The sequence below is a fragment of the Panthera leo genome, chromosome D3 (assembly GCF_018350215.1).
Source record: "Panthera leo isolate Ple1 chromosome D3, P.leo_Ple1_pat1.1, whole genome shotgun sequence".
Classification (NCBI taxonomy): Eukaryota; Metazoa; Chordata; class Mammalia; order Carnivora; family Felidae; genus Panthera; species Panthera leo.
The window spans coordinates 17,878,755-17,904,143 of NC_056690.1; the positions used below are offsets into that span (position 1 = coordinate 17,878,755).

Consider the following 25,389-nt stretch of genomic DNA (forward strand, 5'->3'; position numbering starts at 1 on the left):
AAAGGTATTGCATCAGTGTTCATTTCTTCGTTCTGACAAATGCACCATAGCCCGGTAAGATGTTAATGTCAAGGGAAGCTGCAGGAAGGGTCTGAGGGAGCTCTCTGAACTACGCTTGCAACTTCTCTGTGAATCTAAAGTGGTTTCCAAAACACGTTAATTGCAAACTAAAAATACTAAAGGAGCACACTGGGTGGCCCTTCTGTGGGCTGCCTCTGAGGATCTCATCAGCCCCTGCTGGGATTGTCATGTTTTTCGAGTTTCGATCATGGGCCTCTTACATCAATCACAATTTTCTCCAGAAGTGTGAGCTGGTGTCTATCACACCAGCAGGATCGAGTTTCCTCCAGCAAAAAAATACAGAGGAGAAAGCGAGTAAGTCCTACAGCGTCGTCAGTAGTAAGAACAGTAATAACAGAATAATGGTGCATGTTTCATGGCTCACCATGGGCCAGGCACTGCATGAAGACCTTGACGTTCACTGTCTCCTTTCATCCCCGTCTCACCCATTCAGACCCAGTCCCAGCTCCGTTTTGTAGAGCAGGACAAGGACTTGCCCAGTGGCATGCGACTGCCACACTGTAGATCCTGGAGCTGAGTCGGATCAGCCTGGGAGTAAAGCCACTGCTCCCAACCGTTGCCTGCCCCCTCCCCAGTCATTGCCTCCTTAGATCTGCCAACAACAGGCCTTGGGTTTGAGTCACGAACCCTCTCTCATGTTGGGAATCTCGGGCCTTCCAGGAATGCATGGGATGTTCTCATCCACCAGCATTGTGTGTGAGGGGAGACCAGGTCCCACAGCATCACCTCAGGTGTCTCTTGTTTGACTAGCTCTACTCAGAGGAGCACAGGATCATGGGTACGAAGGTGGGCTCTGGGAATTGCCTGGCTGTCATTCCAGCTTTGCTCATTTTGGGGTGTGTGACCCTGGGCAAGGTACTTACAGCGCCTGGCCCAGAGTAATCCTCAGCCAATGTCCACTGCTCCTGTCACTATGGTCACCGTCACCACCACCACCATCAACATCACCATTGCCATCATCATCGTCGTCATCACCACCAGCTCACCATCATCATTACACTATGATTACCACCATCACCACCACCACCACCACCATCACCACCGTCACTACCATCACCACCATCGCCACCACCATCATCACCACCATCATTACATCACCATTACACTATCATCACCATCACCACCACCATCATCACCATCGTCATCACCATCATCATTACACTATCATCACCACCACCATTATCATCACCACCACCATCATCACCACCATCACCACTTTCATCATCACTACCATCAGCATCATCACCATCATTGCCACCATCACCATCACCACCACCACCACAACCATCATCACCACCATCTCACCATCATCATTATGCTATCAACACCACCACCACCATTATCTTTGCCACCACTAATATCATTATCATCGCCACCACCACCATCATCACTATCATCACCATCACCATCCTCTTCATCACCACCGCCACCATCACATCATCAGCACCATCACCATTATCACCATCACCATAATCACTATCATCGTCGTCGTCTTCATCACCACTGCCACCATTACCGCCAGCACCACCATCATCATCATCACCATCACCACCACCATCATCATCCTCTTCATCACTAACACCATAATCCTCACTATCACCATCACCACCACATCATCACCATCACTGTCATCACCACCATCATCACCATCACCATCACTACTACCATCGTCACCATCCTCTTCATCACCACCGCCATCACTGTTGTCACCATCACCATCATTTGCCATCATCACTATCATCCTCCTCCTCCTCACCATCATCATCCTCTTCCTACCATTATCACCCTCCTCTTCACCATCATCATCACCATCACTTCACCACCATCATTACACTATCATCACTATCACCAACATTATCACCATCATCACCATTACCACCATCACCACCATCGTCACCACCATCATCACCACCATCACCATCACCATCATCACCATCATCATCACCACCATCACCACCATCATCCCCACCATCACCACCATCACCATCATCACCACCATCATCACCACCATCATCACCATCACCATCATCACCACCATCATCACCACCATCACCATCACCATCATCACCACCATCATCACCACCATCACCATCACCATCATCACCACCATCATCACCACCATTGTCACCAACATCATCACCATCATCACCATCATTACCACCATCATCACCATCCTCTTTGTCACCACCACCATCACCGTTGTCACCATCACCATCATTTGCCATCATCACTATCATCCTCCTCCTCCTCACCATCATCATCCTCTTCCTACCATTATCATCCTCCTCTTCACCATCATCATCACCATCACCATCATCACCATCATCACCACCATCATCACCATCATTACCACCATCATCACCATCCTCTTCATCACCACCACCATCACCGTTGTCACCATCACCATCATTTGCCATCATCACTATCATCCTCCTCCTCCTCACCATCATCATCCTCTTCCTACCATTATCATCCTCCTCCTCACCATCATCATCACCGTCACCTCACCACCATCATTACACTATCATCACTATCACCACCAACATTATCACCATCATCACTATTACCACCATCACTGCCATCATCACCCCCATCACCATCACCATCATCACCACCATCACCACCATCACCACCATCATCACCATCATCATCAACATCATCACCATCACCATCATCACCACCATCACCATCATCACCATCATCACCACCATCATCACCACCATCATCACCACCATCATCACCATCATCACCATCATCACCATCATCACCACCATCATCACCATCATTACCACCATCATCACCATCCTCTTCATCACCACCACCATCACCGTTGTCACCATCACCATCATTTGCCATCATCACTATCATCCTCCTCCTCCTCACCATCATCATCCTCTTCCTACCATTATCATCCTCCTCCTCACCATCATCATCACCGTCACCTCACCACCATCATTACACTATCATCACTGTCACCACCAACATTATCACCATCACCACCATCACCACCATCATCACCACCATCATCACCACCATCACCACCATCACCACCATCATCACCATCATCATCAACATCATCACCATCACCATCATCACCATCACCATCATCACCATCATCACCACCATCACCACCACCATCACCACCATCATCACCACCATCATCACCATCATCACCATCATCACCACCATCATCACCATCATTACCACCATCATCACCATCCTCTTCATCACCACCACCATCACCGTTGTCACCATCACCATCATTTGCCATCATCACTATCATCCTCCTCCTCCTCACCATCATCATCCTCTTCCTACCATTATCATCCTCCTCCTCACCATCATAATCACCGTCACTTCACCACCATCATTACACTATCATCACTATCACCACCAACATTATCACCATCATCACCATTACCACCATCACCAACATCATCACCACCATCATCACCACCATCATCACCACCATCACCACCATCATCACCACCATCACCATCACCATCATCACCATCATCACCATCACCACCATCATCACCACCATCACCATCACCACCATCATCACCAACATCACCAACATCATCACCACCATCATCACCATCATCACCATCATCACCATCATCATCAACATCATCACCACCATCATCACCATCATCACCATCTTCATCAACATCATCACCATCACCATCATCACCACCATCATCATCATTGCCATCATCATCAGAATCCTCTTCCTCTTCATCATTCTCCCCCTCCCCCTCCTCCTCCTCACCATCATCATCACTGTCACCTCACCACCGTCATTACACTATCATCACCATCACCACTAGCATCACCACCATCACCATCATCATCATCGTCGCTGCTGTCCTCAGCTGAGTGTTGTGCAATGAAGCAGACTGGCAGGGGTTGTGATGTAACCTTATCTGCTGGAGTCAGCCATGGAGGCCTGCCCACACTCCCAGTGTCACCTCTGGGCCCTCTGGGCCCTCCTAACTGTCCCTTCCCTAGATACCTCTGAGAGTGCTATCTGGGGAGGTAACGCTGGCACCTCAGAGCCCCTGGCTGTGGCCCAGGCTGACATCCCAAATGCAGAGCCCCCTCACCGTCAGTGGGATTGGCAAACTCCTTGGGCACAGCTGCCCCATCGTCCAGCTCGACAGCCTCTAGGCCCGTGCGGACCCCTTCAATCTGGACCTCATGCTCTCCCGAAGCCGTGTCATCCTCTGACCTGGCACTCTCGCCCGTGCGACGGAATTTCACCACCCTAGAGAACAGAGCAAATCTGGTCATGATGGCTAGAACTTCCCTTCAATGCCCTTGCTGAACAGCTCTTGTGCCCAAGACAGGTGAAAGGCTTTTTCTCATGGTCCGGAGAATCGAATGGATGTGCAGGTAGGGGGTGGCATTTCCATTGAGTTGGACTGGTGGGGGTGTGTGTGTGACAGCTTTAAGAGTTAATGTATCAGGGCTGCCACGTACATTTGTACAGGTTGGGCACTGCACAACTCCAGGGGGACCCTATACACGAGCTAGGCTATGTGAAAGAGGATATCTTTGCTGTAGATGTAAATACTGTTTGGAATCACACGTGTTTCGGAATTTAGACTCCTCTCTCTGTGTCAGGGGTAACAATTTGTGGTCACCTAAGGGGTGACATTATGTCCACAAAAAAGTTCCCCTTACAGTCTTTTTTTTATAGTTAAAGTGGATGCCCAAGTTTTTTAATTGGGAGAAGTACTGTAGAAAGCCAGATTCTTCATGTCCCTTCAAAAAGTAGAGTATCTGGGGCAGTTGGCTGGCTCAGTCAGTGGAGCATGGGACTCTTGATCTTGGGGTTGTGGGCTCGAGCCTCATGTTGGGTGGAGAGATTAGGTAAAAAAAAGAGTGGAGCACTGGTCACCTGGGGCTCATCTTCCTGTAAGGGAGCCATGTGGCTCAATCTGGGTAGTGGGCTCCCCGTAGATGGGACCCACACTCCATGGTTGATCACAGTCCTTTCCTCTCCAAATTACCTCCAGCCTGGAGGGTCTTTTGCCACGTGTACCCGTTCTCTGTTCCTCTTACTTGGCACTTGTCCCTTTTGGCTGGGCTTGTAGACTTTCGCGTTTGAGACCCACGGACTCCGCTCTGCAATACATTCCTTCAAATGATACTATTTCTTGTTACTCTGGAAAAGTCTTGGTTTCTCTGAGCGGCGATCTCTTCATCTGGGGCTCAGCAGTAAAATTACCTGTGTCCTTCCATCTCCCTCACTCCCAAACACAAAACTCCTACTGTCCGCCAGCCCTGTGGTGGGTTTTGGGGTCACGGTGGGGACAGAACAGAGGCGTCCCAGCCAAGGGTCACGGGAGAGAGCGATGTTGAATGAGTAATGCCCGTTGCTCTTAGGGCTTTGAAAAAAGAAGTCTGGAAAGTCATGAGCATGAAGGCCTAGAGGGCAAATTTGGGCAATGCTTTAAAAAGCTGAAAAAGGAGGGGCGCCTGGGTGGCTCAGTGGGTTAAGCATCTGACTTCGGCTCGGGTCGCGATCTCATGGTTCACGAGTTTGAGCCCCACATCGGGCTCTGTGCTGACAGCAGAGAGCCCTCTTCAGCTCCTCTGTCCCCCCCTCTCTGCCCTCCCCCATTGGTTCTCTCTCTCTCTCTCTCTCTCTCTGTCTCTCAAAATAAATAATAAACTTAAAAAAATAAAGAGGTAGAGGGGCGCCTGGGTGGCTCAGTCAGTTGAGCGTCCGACTTGGCTCAGGTCACTATCTTGTGGTCTGTGAGTTCGAGCCCCGCGTCGAGCTCTGTGCTGACAGCTCAGAGCCTGGAGCCTGCTTCGGATTCTGTGTCTCCCTCTCTCTCTCTCTGCCCCTCCCCCGCTCATGCTCCATCTCTCTCTGTCTCAAAAATAAAGATAAACATTAAAAAAAAAAATAAAGAGGTAGAAAAGAAGAAATATCTAAGTAAAACATGCTGTTACTATTATCATTATTAATTGTCGCACGATCCCCTGTATTTCACCGAGAATAACTGGTGCTCTGGCATAGAAGCAGGGGGAACACGTCCTGCTTACGAAGTTGGAGAAGAGAAAAAGCAGATGAAATCACAGCGAGTTTGCAAATACCTGAAACACCACTCACGGACAAGGCTGGGCTTGGAAAGCTTGAGCTGTGAGGCTCGCCTGGGGCGGACCTAGAACACAGGGTTTGCAGGCTGGTCTGGTCTGACTGAAGCCTGGAGCTCTCACTCCATCCCGTCTAGCATCACCACCCCCGGCTGGCAGCACCGAGCTTACGTTCCGTGCCTCATTCTGGGTGTTGTTTTCCAAGCGCTCGGATCCGCACAACGGTCGCGGTTGGGATCCTTACCAGCCCTTTACTAGACCAGGAAACTGTGGCCCCAGAAGTCACGTGACTCGCTCACAGCCATGGCTAAAGTGACACAGAGCCAAGGTTCAACCCCATTTCTGTCAGATCAAAACCTTGCATTCCCGGCCAAAGACGGGATGCTCTCTCTCCAAACCCTTCTATTGCTCCCTACCTACTCTGACGTTCGTTCCATAAAAAATTTATGTTGAAATATTTAAAACATATGCAAGTGTATAGGTAACAATGACAGAAATATTTTTGCTCCGCTGTCCAGCTTAAGGACCGAACATTACTGTCAGGTTGCACGACAAGATTGCCAACGTTTGGCCATAATTCAGTGGAAGCTGCCGTGACTCCTTTCTGATTTCCTTCTCCCACATCTTCCTAGGTAACTCTCTTCCTTGATCAGGGGTCTTTACACACGTCATTAGTTGATTTAATCCTCACAAAACCCTGAATGGCAGTGACTCTTATCATCCCCGGCCGATAAGATATAACAGTCACTCTGAGCCTCAGTTTACCTCCTCTATAAATTGGGTGTGATAATTGCGTCATGAGCCGGATGCCTGAGACACAGAGCCTATGGTGGGATTCTCTTCTTTTTCGATTGCGGTAAAACACACATAAAATAAAATTTGCCATTTAACCACGTGTAAGTGTACAATCGTATGGCATTAAGTCCATTCACATTGTTGTCCCACCATCACCACCGTGAATCTCCAGGGCTCTTCCTCTTCCCGGTCTGGAACTCTACCCACTAAACACTAACTCCCTGTTCCCCTCTCCCTCCAGTCCCTGACACCCACCGTCCCACATTCTGTCTCTATGAATTGAATTTTTCTACGTGCCTCACGTGAGTGGAATCGTCCGGTATTTGTGCTTTTTGTGACCGGCTTCTTTCACTCAGAATCATGTCCTCGGGGTTCATTCGCGTCGTAGCACGTGCCAGAATGCCCTTCCTTTTTTAGGGTAAATAATATTCCATGGTATGGACATACCACAATTTTTTTTATCCGCCCATCATGGACGCTTGGGTGGTTCCACCTTCGGGCTGTTGTGAATAACGCTGCTGGGACCGTGGGTGTGTGTGTATCTGAGTCCCAGCTTTCCCTTCTTTTAGTTCTATCCCCAGAAGTGGGATTGCTGGACCATAGGGTAATCTTATGTTTAATTTTCTGAGAAACCTGCATATAGTTTTCCACAGCAGCTATACCAGTTTATATTTCCATCATCAATGCACAAATGTTCCAATTTTCTACATCCTTGCCAATACTTAACTATTTCTTTTTTCTTTTCTTTTCTTTTTTTTTTTTAAATAAAAGCCAGCCTAATGGGTGTGGAATGGTATCTGGTTGTGGTTTGGATTTGAATTTCCCTAAAATTGAGCACCGATTTGTTGGCCATGTGTATATCTTTGAAAACATGTTCAAGGCTCTTGTCCATTTTTAAATCAGGTGTATTGGGAATATATTCTGGATATCAATGCTTTATCAGATATATGATTTACAGATAGTTTCTCCCTTTACACAGGTGGCCTTTTCAACTCTGTTGATTGTGTCCTTGGATGTACACAAGTTTTTAATTGTGATATGGTCCAGCCAGTTCCAATGCCATGAATCTTTTTCCTTATATTTTCGTCTAAGAGCTTTTTATAGGGTTAGATCTTTGATCCGTTTTGAATTGATATTTGTATATGCCATAAGGTGGGGGTCCGGCTTTTATTTTGCATGTGGACATCCAGTTTTCCCAGCACCATTGTTTGAGAGGACTGCCCTTCACCCCATTGAATGATCTCGTCAAAAATCACTTGACCGTTACACATGAGGGTTCACTTCTGAGCTCTCTACTCCATTCCCTTCGTCTATATGTCTTTCCTTAGGTCAGTACCACGTTGTTTTCGTCGCTGTCGCTTTGTAGTGAGGTTTGAAATCAGGAAGTGTGAGACCTCCAATTCTGTTCTTCGTTTTCAAAATTGTTTTGGCCGTTCTGGGTTCCACGGGATTCCGGATGAATTTCATGATGAATTCTTCGATCGCTGCAAAAATGAGCTGGGGATTCTTGCGCGATGATTTGTTAAGGAAGTACTTCCACTGGGAAGTGAGGGAGGCAGGACAAGGCAGGGATGTGGTTTTTGCTGAAATCTGATCCATTGGGGAGCTCTGGAGTGGGAATTATGCCACCGGGATGGTCCCACCCAGAGGTCTGGGGGCTGGGCTCGCGTCAGTCATTGGCACGTCACCGCAGGGGCGGAGGGCATAGCCTCCTAGGTGTCCCCAGGTGAGGAGGCTCCCCTCAGCTGAGGGCACTCTTCAGAGCGGACCACAGCTGGGAGCTATAAGCAGCCAAACCTAATGGCACCTGGGAGATTCACCAGCCTGGTAGAGGGGATCTGGGACCGGCACCAATGGTATCTGCTACAAATAAGCCCCTTCAGAGTTATTGTGCAAACAAATTTAAAGCACTGTGCACACCTCGAATTCCCCTCCCTCAAGCTTCTTAGATACTAGTTCTCAAACCACAGAGCTGTTTTTACTGAGCACTTGCTATGTGCTAAGAGCTATGCTATAAGCCTTTTACATTCTCGCCTGTTACCCTGACCATTAGCCTATGAATTAGGTACCGCTATTATCCCCACATCACGGATGAGGAAACCGATGCCCAGAGAGGTGAAGGCACTCATCCAAAGTCACACAGCTTGAAGGAGCTGAGGCCTCAGCCGGGTTGGCGTTGGTATTAGAGCCCTAGGTCCTAATCACTGGGCATCAGTTTCTCTCCCCAGAGAGAAGGCGTCTGGGGAAGGAAGGTGATGCCTGAACTGAGCTGGCCTACATGTAGGAGACTTGCCAGGCAGTGGGAAACGATGTGTTCTAGAGCGGGAATCAGAAGGCACAGCTCTATTCCAGCCTGGCTGACCACTTCCCAGGTCATCACACTGCTGCAGGGCGTTTTAGCTGGAGTCTTTGAACCCCTACAGGGCTGGTCACAACCCTGATGGCTGGGGCCCCACGGCCAGAGGGTCTGATTCAGAAGGTCTCGGCTGGGAACTGAGATTTTGCATTTCTGACACGTTCCCAGGTGGTGCTGCCGTTGCTGATGTGTGGACTGATTTCGTGCCACGGAGCCAAACAAACGATTCTGCTGCGCGCCTGCCCCGTACCGATCAGGAAGCAGTCGTGCCGAGGATCGGAGCCCCTACTCTGTCGGCGGAGGTGGGTGTCTGCAGCCCCTCTACCTCGTCCGAGAGGCCCAGGACCCCTGTGATACAGGACAGATAGATGCCCCTGCCTGGAGCCGGGAGGCAGGTGTCCCCTGGGAGCAAAGGCCTTGGGCCCGGAAATCTGGTTAGAAGCTGGGGTCTGGGGCTTTGCTGAAGCAGCAAGAACACTGTTTTCTTCTGACCAGGCATTTCTTTGGGGGTAGCTTTGGGGGGCATGCTGAGGGAGACCACGGGATTGTTCTCAGGCCAGTGGCGTGCCCATAGACTGAATCTCAGCTAAAACCCCTCAGGCCATAAGGATGTGTAGCATGTGACGATATCCAGGGTGTATATGCGACCAAGTTCAACCTGCCGATGGTGAAATAACAGGCTCCAAAATGTTCTGAACGTTGAACAATCTGCTCTTAGGGCTGGTTTGAGAGGTCGATAGCCCACCGCTGCGTAAGAGTCCTCAAATCACCAACACCTGCCACAACTCAGATGGACGTTGAAACGTGAAGCTGGGCGAAGGAAGCCAGACGCAAAAGTCCGCATGTTGTATGATTCCATTTACGTGAAGTATCCAGAATGGACCAGTGCATGGAGACAGAAGGTGGATTAGCGCTCACCGGGGTCTGGGAGTGGTGGGGGAAGGGGGAGTGGCTGCCTGATGGTACCGGGTTTCCTTTTGAGACGGTGGAAATTCCCTGGAACCAGATAGAGGTGACTCTTGCGTGCCATTGTGAATATACGCCAAGTTCACTGCCGCATGAGTCATGAGAGCCCAAAAAGGTGGGAGCGACCCAAGTGTCTCCCAGCTGATGAATGAATGGATAAACAAAACGGGGTCCTAGCCACACAATGGAATACTATTCAGTCTTATAAAGGAGTGAAGCGTTGATCCATGCTACAACACGGACGAACCTTGAAAACACCATGCTAAGTGAAACAAACCGGTCGCAAAAGGACAAATATTGTGTGATTCGACTTTCGAGATGCTTGGAGAAATCAATTTCACAGAGACAAAGGAGAACAGCAATCGCCAGGGGTGGTGGGGGCGGGGCCGGGAAGGAATGGAAGGCTCGCGTTTAAGGGGGTCAGAGTTGCATTTTGAGAAGACGAAATAGTCCCAGAGACGGAGGACGGTGTGGTTGCCCAACAAGGCGAGTGTATGTACACTCACAAATAATTAAAACGATAAATTTTGTTTGTGTATTTCACCATCAAAAGAAACCAACCCCCTCAATCTTTAATACTGCCATCGATGTTACTGGAATCCATTTGTTCATTTATTCAACAAATATTTATTGAGCACCTGCCTCATAGCCAGTCCAAAAGTACTACTGGGGTTTCAAGGGCGAGCCAGGCACACTGAGGTTCCTTCCTGCTGGGCTCATGGTCTGCTGCTGGGGAGGGAGGCGGGCATTGAAAAAGGTGTGTGTGCCCACACGTAGCTGTCTTGCACATTGTGAGAAACGCTACAGATAAGTGCCGTGAGGGGTGGCTGGGTGGCTCAGTAGGTTAACTGTTGGACTCTTGACGTTGGCTCAGGTCATGATCTCACGGTTTGTGAGTTCGAGCCCCGTGTCAGGCTCCATGCTGACAGCTCGGAGCCTGCTTAGGATTCTCTCTCTCCCTCTCTCTCTCTCTCTGACTCTCCCCTGCTTGTGCTCTCTCTCTGTCTCTCTCTCAAAATAAATAACTTTTTTTTAATGCCTTGGGGGCACCTGGGAGGCTTAATCGGTTAAGTGTCTGACTTCAGCTCAGGTCATGATCTCACCGTTTGTGGGTTCAAGACCCGCATCGGGCTGTGCTGAGAGCTCACAGCTGGAGCCTTCTTTAGATTCTATGTCTCCCTCTCTCTCTGCCCCTCGTCCTCTCACACTCTGTCTCTCTAACAAAAATAAATAAACTTAAAAAAAAAAAAAAAACTTTGAAAGGCTAGCTAGGGACGTGTGCGGGGGTAACATTTCAACTCTGCAACCCTCTGAGTAAGGGGTGGTATTAAATGGGAAGGAATTTCAAATAAGTGGGACTTCCTGTCCCTAAGAAGCAACCCCCACATCAGAAACATAAACAGTCCCCTAGGTATTCATGGAAGATAGAAATATAGAGAAGTATTAGAAAAGGGAAAGAAATGGACATTTAAAACATTTTTTTTAATGTTTATTTCTTTTTGAGAGACAGAGCGTGAGCGGGGGAGGGGCAGAGAGAGAGGGAGGCACAGAATCCAAAGCAGACTCCAGGCTATGAGCTGTCAGCACAGAGTGCGACCCGAACCGGGGCTCGAACTCAGAGACCGTGAGATCATGACCTGAGCTGAAGGCGGACGCTCAACCGACTGAGCCACCCAGGTTCCCCGAGAAGGAAATGGACATTTACATGTGCCATCACCTCATTTTCAGGGATGAAGGGAAGATGAATGGATCACCCTTGACTCCGAGGTAACATCGCAGAGGGAATGACCATGAAGCCCGACAATCTCCTCGGGATCCTGCTTGTATCGTATCCTCTCCTCAAGGACCATCCAAGGGCTCCACACTTCTTTCTGTGACTAAAGGGACCACTGCAACTCTGGGGAAGGTACTCTGTGATAGCTTTCAAAATGTTCAGTGCTCTGTGCTCCCACACAGAATTATGCTGCTGGCAGTTTGTTGCAGGGACAGACGTGAGAAGGCAATGGCTTACGATACAAACAACAGCTGATAAGGGTTGTTAGCCTGCCGGGTATCGGGTGCCATACCTGTGCTCTACACTGATTACCTTATGTACTTTTCACCGTCACTAACCCCATTTCACAGATGAGGACAGTGAAGCCCAGAGGGGCCAGGAGCTGCACGAAGGTCAGATGGTAAAGCCATCTGACTTCAGAGTCCCCACTCCCAGCCGCTCTGCTATATTCTCTTCTGGTGCTGGCATGCTGTGTGCAGTAATCATCAGGAGGGGAGTAATTACATAGATTATGGTGCCTCCACTTAAGAGAATGTTTAAAAAATTCTGTTTGTTGATCCCTATCATAATCTCTCAACCATCCAAGGGTCCATCAGTGGACGAACAGATCAACAGAGTGTGGTCTGGACATACAGTGGAATATTATTCAGCCGTTAAAAAGGAGAAAATTCTGACACGCTACAACATGGATGAACTTTGAAGATATTATGCTAAATGAAATAAGTCTGGCGTGAAAAGACAAATATTGTATGAGTGTGCCTATACGAGGGGGCCTAGAATGGTCAAATTCACAGGGACAGAAGGTAGGATAGCAGTTGCCAGGGGCTGGGGGGAAGGGGGATTTGGTGTTTAATAGGGACAGAGTTTCAGCTGGGGAAGATGAAAAAGTTCTGGAAACGATGGCAGTGTTGGTTGCATAACAGCGTGAAGGTACTTAAGGCCGCTAACCATATGCTTAAAATTGTCCAAATGGTAAATTTTATCTTACGTATATTTTGCCGTAAGAAACACACACCCACACACGCACACACACACACACACACACACACACACACACACACACACGTTGATCTCTAAGAGCCAACAGGAAGATTGTCAGAGTTCGTTATTAAATATGCTAGAATATGGTTACGTGATCTAGGTTCTTTGCTACTAAGATTTAAGTGTGGTCTTGAACCAGGGGCCCCAGCATCCCCTAGAGGCTTGTTAGAAATTCAGAGTCTCAGGCCCTGACCCAGAGCTACTGAATCAGCATCTATCTGCATTTTAGCCAGGTCCCCAGATAATTTGTGTGCACCTTTGTTGGACAAACGATGCTATAGAGTATTCTTCCACTGTGCTGGGCGTTCTGGAAGGATACATAAGAAATCACAGACTGGTTTCTTCTGGGAAGAAGGACTGCACGGAAATGGGGACTTTCTGGATGGGAAGGACATTTTTCTACTTTTCATTTTGGACCTTTCTAACGTTTGCAATTTTAAACCTGCACATCTATTGCTTTTGTCATATAAGTAACAACAGCAACTCTTTCCAGAGCTCTTGTTGATAATGTGGCACCTGCTAAGCACGGTGCAGACACTTTCATCTGTGGAATGGGAATGACAAGGAGCTTGCAGGACCGCTATAGAGGTTAACTGAGCTTGACGAAGGAACGGGAAAATCACGGGCATTGAGTAAATGCCACCTTCCCTCCACCTGGTCCCGCTCGGATCGCCTTTCTGCCTGAGCTCAGAGGACACTGACCCTTGTGAAATATGACCTTGAGAAAGTGACTTAGCTCCCCGCAGGTTTAAACAAGGATCTGCTCACATTCCCACTCCGGCAAACCCCAAGAAGCCAGCGCATCTTTCTTTATGAAAACTTGTTTTAAGACAGACATAAAGAGAGACCTTTGACACTAAATGACTCTCAGAAAACCAGACTACATTTCGACTCGGTCGGGTTCCTGAAAGTATTTATCAACTCTCTGAGTCAAGACTTCCCAAGGGGGGAAATGTGATAGGAAAGATAAAGAAAATTGCAATGACATATGTTAAATGTATGAGGGCTTGGAAACAGGTTGGCTTACAAAATTTCTTGGCATTTGTTGTGTATATTCAGCATGTAATTTACCAAAATAGCAGGGAACATTTATTTCACATAATTTTGCTATTTAAAGAAGAGAAGAACTTGAGGAAATGGCTGTCAAAAATCTTATTTGTACCATCATGTAATTCACTCTAGTTCCTTAAATTAGGGTCTGAGCCTTGGTTAGGGTATTTCAGATACGGAAGTTTTTTCTCTTTTCATCTGAGCTTCTGGGCTTTTATCCCCTGAGTTAGCGAATCTACCAGACTGAAAAGGAAGCTTACACCTCACTGTGATTTTCACAGGGTGGCAGATAGTGTCCCGTCATGAAGAGACATGGTCTGTCCTAGGGAAGAAGGGAGCCCAACTCCGGCAAGCAGACTGACCTGTGTTTGGATTCCTTGTCCATGCCACTTAGTTGCTGTGTGACCCTAGGGAGGTTACTTTACCTCTCTGAGTCTTGGTTGCCTCCCTGATTGGATGGAGATGGTAATTCCCACCTCACAGGGTTGCCAAGGAGATGAAAGGAGTCAATATAGACAAGAGTGTCTTGCACAGCCCGGCACAATCATTCGGTAATTTCGGTGTTTACTGAGTGCTGACGGTGTGCTGGGTGCCGGGATGCCAAAGGCACAAAATAGATGTGGTCCCTGCCCTCATGCTCTAGTTGGTGGGTGGGTGCTCTAGTTGGGGAGATGGTAAGCGAAGAAATTATAATACATTTGCCAATGAATGGATCTTGAGAAGGAAAGGAAAGGAGTGGGAAGGTAAAGAATTGGCAGAAGGAGGAGTCAGAGTAGACCTCCCTAAGGAGGCTGAGATCAAGAGGGCAAGGAGAGTTGGGCACAGTTGGAGAGAGGGCAGGGAGAATGGCTGGTGCAAAGGCCCAGAGGCAGGGCCAAGGCATGGAGGTCACAGAGACAGGCTGGGTCATGCAAAGCGTTGGACACCACAGTGAGGACTTTCCACATTATCCCAAGACCCAGGGGATGCCATTGAAAGGTTTCAAGCAGGCAAGAGAGTGGAAGATGATCAGAGTTGAGTTTGAGAAGTTGAGTTTGAGAAGATCACTCAGGCACATGTTTCCACAAGAGGAAGAACAGATTGTGGAGGGTGGTTTAAAATACAGGTTATAATATTATTGAGGGAGAGCAAGACCGACGGACCAGGAGACAACTGTTGGTAAAGAATACACTCTGTTCTCCCAAATCACAAGAAGAGCCTGCCACACCTCAGGCGCCATATGGGGACGCACCTGAGTTGGTAAAAAGGCAGGGAGGGTGAGGGGGAAAGGTGGGCAAGAGCCCTTATCCTGGTTTCCACAGGAAGGAGTAGGCGAGTCCGGGTAGGCAGGCTGAGGTTTGAGTAATTTCAGTGTGGATAATCTCAGCAGGTTCTGGGGCACAGGGGTGCCTGGTACTTGGCCTTGGGGTGATTAGGACAGGTGGATAGTGGCTCTGGGTTGGTTACCTTGTGTACGAAAAGTGCACTGGCAGATGAATCATGACTAGTTAATTCCGGAAGGGACAATCCCTCCAGGATCAGCAAGGCCCCAAGATGCCAAAACACTAGAATATAGAAAATAAGAGGCATGTTTAACACAGAAAGATGGCAAGGAAGGAAGCAGGGAGACCAGGGAGGTGGCTGTCCAGTTGGCTGTGTGAGAGGTGATGGTGGCTTGGATTAGGGGGACTAAACCGGGGAAGGGGGTGGGGGTGAAGCTTTTGTTATTTGTCCTCCCTACCCACCCCCCACCGATGAGTAGAGGAAGACCCCTTCCCTGAGAGACCCGTCTACAAGGCATAACAAGTGTCCACTCGTTTGGGGAACTCAGTCGGTCAGCGCTGAGGACCAGCATCCCTCGGTTTTGTCCCACGTGCTCAGCGGCGTGGCGTTGGGGCTTCTTAGGAATCTGAGACCTATTGGCCAATGGGATTCGATACCGTGGGCCCAGTGCAATGGAGATTGCCGAGGTTATTTAAAAATGGACTCGCTTTTTGTTTCCCTTCGAGATAAGACCTGGGCACTCCCTGAGCCGTGCGATTCGGGAAGCGTCTTCTCAGGAGCTGGACCTCTGTCTTCAAATATTTCAAATTTAGGCACGTGAAAGATGGTACTTGTTCAACTCGGACCCTGAGACCAGAGCTTGAGCTTCTGGGGATAGAGGGGAGGGAAGCAGATTTCAGCACAGCATGGGGAGCCTTCTTAGGCCAAGAAGTCCAGAGATGAAAAAGGCTGCTTTCGAAGGCAGTGGGCCTCTCCTTTATGAGAGACGGTCTAGGAGAGGTGGGTGGGTATCCACGAGTGGACCTAAGGGTAATGATATTTAACACGCAGCATTTCAGCACACCTAAATGCTATATATACTTACAATCTTCTATAATCTCTTCAACAACCCTGGGAAGGAGGTGTTAGTAATATGCCCAGTTTATAGCCAAGTAAATAGAAGCTCGGGGACATCACATCAATTGGCTCAGGATCCCTAGAGAGAATATAGTGTACTACAGTCCCTGGCCGGAGAAGTTCCACAGCCCACAGTCTTAACCAATTAGCCGATGCTTCTCTGTGGCCAAGAACACCCCTAGGGAGCTGATTAAAATGCCAATTCCTGGGCCATTCTCCTGATTTAAGGTTTGTGCATCTCTGCAGGGTAGAGCCCAGGCATCTGAATTTTAATAACCCACTGAGGGTGGCCACAGATGTTCGAAAGCCACCGCTCGATGCCCTCCTGCCCTGGGTTGGGGCGATAAGGTATGAGGGGTTGGATGCAATGGCCTTTAAGATCCCTTCCATTCCAGAATCTCTAGACGTCCATAATTAGAAGAAAGCTTAGTTCTCCGTGGATTTTAGTTCTCTGTATTTTCCTACCACCTCCATCGACCTGAATAGCATTGACTTTGTTCCCTGGGTAGTGGACCACTAGCTTATATTCTGGACAAAAGGCCACGATCACAAATAAACAACGGTTAACATTTATTTAGCCCTTACTCTGTGCAGGTAGCTGTACCAAGCACTCGAAACTGGGGCCTGGAGAAGAAAAGATGGCCTTCCAGTTTAGCAGGAAAGTCAGGATTTGGATCCAGGTCTGCTTGAGTCGAGAGCCCCCACACTTGCTCATTCTGTGCCATGGCCTCAGTGGAGGGGGGGCAGGGAGCAGAGAGCTGTGCTACACCTTTCCAAGTAGTTTGTCTTTGTAACTGACTCATGCATTCACCCAGCAAGCATGCTGTAAGGACCTTCTGTGTGTCAGACGGAGCTCTTGTCCTTATGGACCTCATGGTTTTTTTTACCAACAGTATACCAAGGGTGGAAGGAGGCGCATAAAGAGCACGTACTAGGGTCCTGACAGGACTAAGGTCAGAGGAAATGAGGTTGGAAGAGAGACCCAAAGATGCGACACTGAATAATTTATTACCTAAACTAAAACACTTTCGAGCAGTGGTTCTCATCGGGGCACAGTTTAGTCTCTTAGGGGACACTGGCAATGTCGGCAGACGTTTTTGATTGTCACAACTTGGGGGGACAGGTTGTGACATCTAGTGGGTAGAGGCCAGGGATGCTGCTAAACATCCTATAATGCATAGCCACGCCCCCCCCCCCCCCACCAGGTACCATCTGGTCTGAAATGTGAACAATGTCAAAGTTGAGAAACCACGTACTACAGAGTGAAAGGGATATGATTAGTAATTATCACAGAATAATTTCCATAAGCCAGGATGGTACCAGGCACCCATCTAGGGAGCTTAGAATCTTAAAGCTGAGAATGCCTCTCAAGGTGGCCAGGGGAACCCCTTAGGTCTCAGGAAACTAAATACGCTGCCTAAGATCACACAGTGATTCACAGTCAGATCTGCATAATTCTTTAAGACAGACGGAGAAGAGATTCACAGGGGCTGGAGTACCACTCTCCGGGCCAGCAGACCCTGCGACAATCCTCCCTAAAACCTAAGATCACCCAAGCAATGGCCTCTTTGCAAGGGGACATTCTTTCTTTGGCCTCCAGATTGTTCCCCTTTAAGTCACTGAAACACATATCCCCTAGAGGTAAGGCAGGCTGGCATGTGTTTGAAATGATGGGGTGTGAGCAGCTTTGAACTTGAGGTTTTAAAAGGTTTCGGTGGGTTGACCTTGAGGATCCCTAGGCTATTAAAACAACTCTCTGCTTTTTGCCTGAAGTGAGTAGATAATGAACTCCCGTCTCTCCTCCTTGGCCAGGAATCTCCCCCTTTGGGGAGCATTTTCTTCGTGTTCTGAGAAAGGAGACCATGGCTTCCAGGTGATATTGGAGGATAAGGGAAACAAATCTAGAGTGAAGGAAGACAGATAACGCCAGCACCATTCGCTGAGCCCTAACTCGGAGCCAGGCACTGAGCTAAGAGCTTCCCAGAGATGACTGTTCTGATTCTCACTCACAACAGCCTTGCCCTGCAGATACGGCCATTCTCCTGACTTGACGGAGGAACACCCAGCGTTTGGGAGATGAAGTCACTGGCCCGAGGCCACCCAGGTGTTCGAACCCACATCTGCCCACCTCACAGCCCACACTTTTACCCCTGCTGTTGCTGAAGCTCAGGAGAAGTCAGTGGAAGATTCATTGAGGTAATGCACTTGAGTTTAATCTTGAAGACAAAGTTGGTAAGAAAGGAGAGAGGAAGAAAGTGAACTGGGCAGACACAGTCTGAAGTTCCAACTCCTTATCACACACTGCAGGGGCCCCGTCTCTGCCCCTCCCTTGCTCACGCTGTCTCTCAAAAATAAAATAAACATTAAAAAATTTAAAAAAAAAGACAATTCTCATAATTACTGTGCAAGATGTGTTCAAGGTCTGCCTCTCCTAGCACTAGACCAGTGTTGTCCAATATGGTAGCTACTAGCCAGATGTAGCTATTTTTTTTTTAATTTATTTATTTTGAGGTGGGGGGAGGCAGAAAGAGAGCGAGAGAGAGAATCCCAAGCAGGCTCTGTGCTGTTGATCATGCAGCTTGACAACGCAGGGATGCAGTCTGTGAGATCATGACCTGAGCTGAAATCGAGAGTCAGATGCTTAACCGACTAAGCCACCCAGGGGTCCCCACATGTAGCTACTGAGCAGTTGAAATGTCATCGGTGCAACTGAGACACTGACTTTTTCAAATTCCGCGTATTTGATTTACAAATTATATTTTATGCTATATACTATACTATAGAAATGATTTTACGTACAAATTGCATAATTTAAGTTTAAATGTAAATAGCCACATATGGTTAGTGACTACCATATCGGACATTGCAGCTTTAGATTGTCACCTCCTTGATGGCAAGGGCCATGTCTATCTTATTCAGTCGTAGAATCCCTTGTACCTAGGGTGGTGCCCAAATGAATGAAATGAGTGAATCAGTCAATCACCCAATCAACCAATGTAGTCTGCAAAAGTTGCTTTCAAGAAATCATCCTAGAAAGGAGAGCCCCAGAAAAGTCTCGCACAAGGACACGCAATAACGCAGAACTGGATATAAAATCTCAGCCTCCTGAATCTCCTGTACACGGTGCTGCGCCTGAATGGACAGCAGGTGAAAAGCAGAGGTTGTTTGGAGCCTGAAATGAACCATCCTAGAGCTGTGTGAAGGAGCTTCCAACTGCAAGGCGGGACTGTTTTCTTAGGCATCCTTATCCCCTTTCCCCCTCCCCAAACCCTGTAAACTACTTAGTGGCTTATAATCTATTAACACTTGGCTTCCCATGAGACTGAGCCTGTTCCAAAGTTCACTTTTGCCAACCCTCTACAAGGCATTCTGATTTTTTCTTTAAACCATATTGCTCTCAGGAAATCTGTTGCCTGCAATCTGTGCACAATATACACAGGGTGTGGTTTAAAAAACATCTAAGTCGTGATTTGTAACCCACTCAGATTCACGTGGCTGTTCCTTTTACTTCACTTCTTTTTTTATAAATAGTGGTCAACACATTTCAGGGCTAATTTTGACTTCATTCAAATTGCAGATTACAGTTTTGAAGCTTTCAGCATAGGGAGCCTCTATATATTTTTATAAATGATTTTTTTTAGATGTAATAATAATATCAGTCAGTATACGTCAAATGCTTTGTGTTTGCCAGGCATTCAGCACACGTCATGTCACTGGATCATTACAGCAACTCTGTGAATCAAGTACTATTATGAGATCCCTTTTTATGGCTGGGGAAATTCAATCTCAGAAAGGTTAAGTCACTTGCTCAGAGTCAAATAAGCAGAAAGTGGCAAAGTCAGGATCTGAACTCAAGGCTGTCTCACTCAAGAGCCAGCGATCTTGGTACACAATTTGGCCTCTCTAATGGATAATACATGTATTTATCTGTTAAAATATCAGGGAGAACAATCAAGAAACTTAACCTGCAGTTTGGGAAGAGAGAGACTTACTTTTTATTCTTGAGCTTCTTTTTGAACTTTATTTATCCTCCGTACAGATTCTATTAGTGCCTTATATTGTACATTAGTATAAAAAACTAAATTTTAAATTTTAAATAAATAGAACCCTCTGATTATTTTTGCCTTTTGTTTTGAATTGAAAGAATTGTCACAATAGTGTCATGTCTATACCTGAGTCTCTGAGTAATCTGCAAAGTTCACATGCTCTGACATTTTTTGAAAATTTATCTCAGTAAACTGCAGATCCAATATATATTGTATTCCTATTCTAGGTACTAGATTTCATATTTCAGTTTCTGAATTACTTTTTATTCTGCGATAATAGGTTGGTTTTTGGACCTATTTATTTTCAACGAAAGTGGTATGTTTCCCTTAAGAGATTTACACTCAGATATGAATATTTTTACGTATTCATACATTGACCTCTGGAAATTCTAACACTGAGCATCCTTTAGCATTTGTGAAATAACCCTACATTACATAAGATACCCTGTTTGTGGATCAATTAATAAAAACGTAAAAGAATAATTAAAATTTTAAAATGAAAATTAATTTTACACTGATTGAGAAGTAAACATTACAATACCCTTCAGGTTTCAGAGCCTCAGAGAGCTGTATCAGTCACACTAAAAGTCACTTGGGAGAATTTCTCAGTGGCTTAGAGAGGAAAAAAATTTTTAAGTCAAGAAAACACACGTATACTAACAATGATGTATCCTTTCCAACAAATCCAAACAATGTCTACTTGTATCATCCAAATAGCTGGTGCTTCTAAAAATTAAAACAGAAATCCCTGTTAATGCCCCATCTCATAGTCTTGGGATTTGCTTAACAGATCACCATCGGCTTGTAGTAGGAGAAATCCGTAAGCCCCCCTCTACAAGGCCCCTGTCCTTTCCGTTGCTTGGTTTTATTCCCCCAAGATTCTCAGAGCAAATTTGACATTCCTTACAAATTCCCATCCTCTAGCTTTGTATTCCTGATGTTCTTGAGGATAGCCATCGACAGTGAGTCCCACTCTAGCTGGCTGTTACAAAAACCTTTTCATTCAGAAGAAGGCAAGAGGTTTCAGCGACCGTGCACAGCCCTCTCATTCACACACTTCATAAACAACAAGACTTTGCCCAAGCCTCCCCTCTAGGAAGGTATTCCGGCTTTTTAGACACCACTTTGCAACATCGGTATCATTCCCTTCCCAAAGACCTTGCAGAAAAATTAGGGATTTCACAGCCTTGGAGAAGGGCTGGGAAAAACCGATGTCATTGCATATGGACTCATCAATTCCGTCCACATTTCAAAACAGCAGCTAACGCTTTCTTAAAACACAGACCTCAAAAATCCCTTTAGGATCGCGAGCAATTAAAAGGGAAAACATAACACCCCTTGTTCCCCATAAGACTCTGACGGATCTGAAAAATAGAACTGAATCAGAGATACAGAGGCTGGGCTCCTGGAGTAGGAAAATGGCTTGTCTCCTCTGGGCCTAATTCTTTCCTCTCAAACAGTTCCTTTTCAATTCAAGAAGCCATGCAGAGATGCCCCCTTGCAGGTTTTCATTTTTTAAAGGAAAGCCCGTCTGCCTCGCACTCGCCCCCATGATACTCACGGCAGCTGCCTGAGCTGGAATAAGTCCTCCTCCATGTCCGCGCTGCGCCAGGACGAGCCCTTTTCATGGCCCTTACATGGTGTTGGTGGATGGCTCGCGGTCGGGGTTTCAGCACCGGGGTGCTGGACAGCTCCCGCGCCGCTTCCTCCCTCGGCGGCAGCTGTTCGGGGGAGGGAGCCGCCGGGGACCAGCCCACGAGACAAAGCCGCCGCCGCCAGGAGAGTGGGCGGAGAGGAGGAGGCGGAGGGCAGAGCAGGCAGCGCGGGGAGAGGGGGCGGGGAGAGCCCTTCTGGTTAGAGGAATTTACAGGCTCTCCGTGGTTGGTGATGTTTTACTGGGTGCCTATAGGGCACACCAGCCTGTGAAATGGCTGTCGAGGTACCAATGAGCGCTCTTCGGCTGACACCGCCTCTCTAAATGTTTATTTGTAGGGATTCGTTTATGTTGTTTTCAGTTCGATATTCTTGAAACCCAGGCTGGTATAGCACACGAAGGGAATGAAAAATGTAAAGACAGTACGCGTGAGTTAGGGTACTGTTTATTGAGCACCTACTGCATGCCAGGCATTGTAATAGGCACTGGGGCATATGCGAGACGACAAGTTAGGCATGTCACTGTCATCAGGGGGCTGCCAGGTCCAGTGAAATGAATCAAGGGGAAAAAAAAGTTAAATATGAGAAGGCCAAAGATCACTCACTTCATTCATTCGGCAAGCATTATTGATTTCTATAGCCCTGACACCGGGGAATCAAAGATTAATAAAACCAAATCCCTGCCTTCAAAAATCCTCCCTCTCTGTTTCACCATTCCCTTCCTGCTAGAATAGCTGCCCTATTTAGAACTTAAGCTCCATAAAGGTTTGCTGATGCACCCCAAGGGCCTAGAACAATAAAACTTTATTTATGGGCACTGAAATTGGAATTTAATATCCCTCACTAAACTCAACCCCAGGGTTTTACATTGTGTGCACTCAATAAATGCTCCTTAAACTGAAAACAAACTGATCTTTCATTCAGGTGAGTAGGGATTCAGTATCTATTGTAAGCCACGGAAAGCCAGGGAAATGGTTTCTATTAGAGGTGGCAAGTTGGAGGCGCCCTGGTAGGGTGTCCAACTCATCCTGGTTTACCCAGGACCCCGAGTTTTCGCACTGGAAATTCCAGGTCCTGGGAAGCCCTGAGTCCCAGACAAATCTTGACAGTTGTTTACTCCACAACTGTAAGGTAGATCCACACAGAGATGTGTTGTGAGTAGTCTGAAGGGTTAACAAGAATACTTTAAAGATGAAGATTTAAAATTATGAAACTCTTAGAAGAAAGTATAGGAGTAGACCCTTAGGACCTTGAGTTAGGCAGTGGTTTCTTAGACACAACATCCAAAGCACAAGTGACAAAAGAAAAAATTAGATACGTTGGACTATATCAAAGTTAAAAGCTTTTATGCCACAAAGGACACAATTAAGAGAAGACAACCCACGGCACGGGAGAAAATATTCTCGAATCATATCCCTGATAAGAGACTTACTTCAAACAACATAAAAAACTCGTCCAACTCAATAGTAAAAAAGACAACAACATAATTTAAAAACGGACAAATAATACGAATAGATATTTCTGCAAAGAAGATGTGTGGCTGGCCAATAAACACTTGAAAAAATGCTTAACATCGTTAGTCATGAGGGAAATGGAAATCAAAGTGACAAATCCCACCACGCCCACCGGAATGGCTAAAATTAAAAAGCCGGACAATAGCTAGTGTTGGTGAGCATGTGGGACTGGCCATTCCCCTCATCCACGGCTGCCGGGAAGGTAAAATGGGGCAGCCTCTGTGGAAAACAGTTCGGCAGTTTCTCAAAAATGGAAACACTGAGTTATCTCATGACCCCGTGATACCACTTAGAGGTATGTGCCCCTAAAAAATGAAAACGCAGTGCACACAGACCTTGTACACAAATGTTCATGGCATCATTATTTATAATACCGAAAAGTGGAAAACAACGCAAATGTTCATCAACTGGTCATCAAATTATATGCTTAAAAAGAGCAAATTGTGGGGTATGTAATTGCGTTTCAATAGAGCTGTTCTTTTTTTAAAAAAAAATAATAATTTTTTAATAATCATAACATTTGGCTTCCAAGTTGTTCAACAGTTAAAAGGAGAGATTTCACATAACAGGATCACAAGCTTCCTGGGGAAGAGGGAAGTTGTGTTCCTCAACCATTGTTCTGCCTTTTTCTCTGGCCACTAGCGACTGGGGCCTCCAGGCAGCCTGCCGGGCCCTATCAAGGCTGCAGTCAGCCTACAGCAAGCTTCCCACATTTAGATTCCCTCCCTGCTCTCTGGAGACTTTGGAGGCACACCCCCCCCCTGAGAACTGGGAGAACAGTACTTAGCACATCACAGGCATTTAAAAGATCTTACAGAATTAATGTTTTCTCTGCTTTCTTAGAAATATGGTTATAGCTTTCTAAAGCAGTGGCTTTCACCTTCGCGTGTCAGTCGGTAGCCCCCCAGAGGGCTTGTTAACATGCAGATGGCTGTCCCCCACCTCCAGAGTTTCTAATCCAGCAGGTCTGGGGGAAAGCCTGAGAGTTTCCATTTCGAACAGGCTCCCCGGTTCAACACTGACTCTGTTGCTCTGGGGACCATACTGAGCCCCCCTGTTCTAAAGTTGTATCTGGGTTAGATCATCTGCCAAGAAAAATACAACCCATGTTTGTTCAGACCTCTGATCTTTGAGACATCCTTGAGCAGATATGAATATTATAAAGGCAGTTACTTCCAGCTAACCACATTATCCATCTGTCTGGGAAATGGGGGCATGCCAAAAGCCAGATGGGTTTTATTTCACATCAGAGTAATGCATCACGATCTCTCACCTCAGAATCTTAAAACAAATCAATAGGGGCTGGAATAAAGACTGACAAGCTGCCCCTGAGCCTGAGATACTGACGATACAATTGTGTGTCATGTACAAGTGGTTCTCCTGTCAACTGTGTTCTAAATCCTCTTATTATTATTAAGGTAATATTCCACTAGTTATAAAAATGGCATTTAATTTTTAAAAAGGAACTTGTGGATTTAAATTCATAAATAGATTTGTATTTTTTTTTTCTTTCTCTGAAACTGGATAAAAAACCGAAAGGGGACAATAGACCTTTGGTGGTAGATCCCTGCTCTGCTAGCCAGGCTGGTAGGGTGGCAGTTCCACTCGGAGTCATTCCCAGGT

The 25,389-nt window shown here is 46.9% G+C and overlaps 1 protein-coding gene and 1 long non-coding RNA gene across 4 annotated transcripts in view; one reads left to right on the forward strand and one right to left on the reverse strand.

Moving 5' to 3' along the window:
• LOC122203877 (SV2 related protein) overlaps window positions 1–4,374 on the reverse strand; it is a 60,863-nt gene extending 56,489 nt beyond the window's left edge. Inside the window, exon 1 of the mRNA XM_042911055.1 lies at window positions 4,188–4,374. Within this exon, the coding sequence (XP_042766989.1) occupies window positions 4,188–4,374 (187 nt within the window). The remainder of the gene's footprint in view (window positions 1–4,187) is intronic.
• LOC122203878 lies at window positions 3,941–18,894 on the forward strand. 3 transcript variants are annotated; one of them, XR_006195375.1, is made up of 6 exons: window positions 3,941–4,476; window positions 9,512–9,645; window positions 10,062–10,245; window positions 12,038–12,215; window positions 16,800–16,901; window positions 18,366–18,894. It is a non-coding gene; the product is annotated as an uncharacterized LOC122203878 (long non-coding RNA). The 3 variants fall into 3 exon arrangements; XR_006195373.1 differs by lacking the exon at window positions 16,800–16,901 and having other exon boundaries at window positions 3,947–4,476; XR_006195374.1 differs by lacking the exons at window positions 10,062–10,245; window positions 16,800–16,901 and having other exon boundaries at window positions 3,953–4,476.
• The last annotated feature ends 6,495 nt before the right edge of the window (window positions 18,895–25,389 follow it).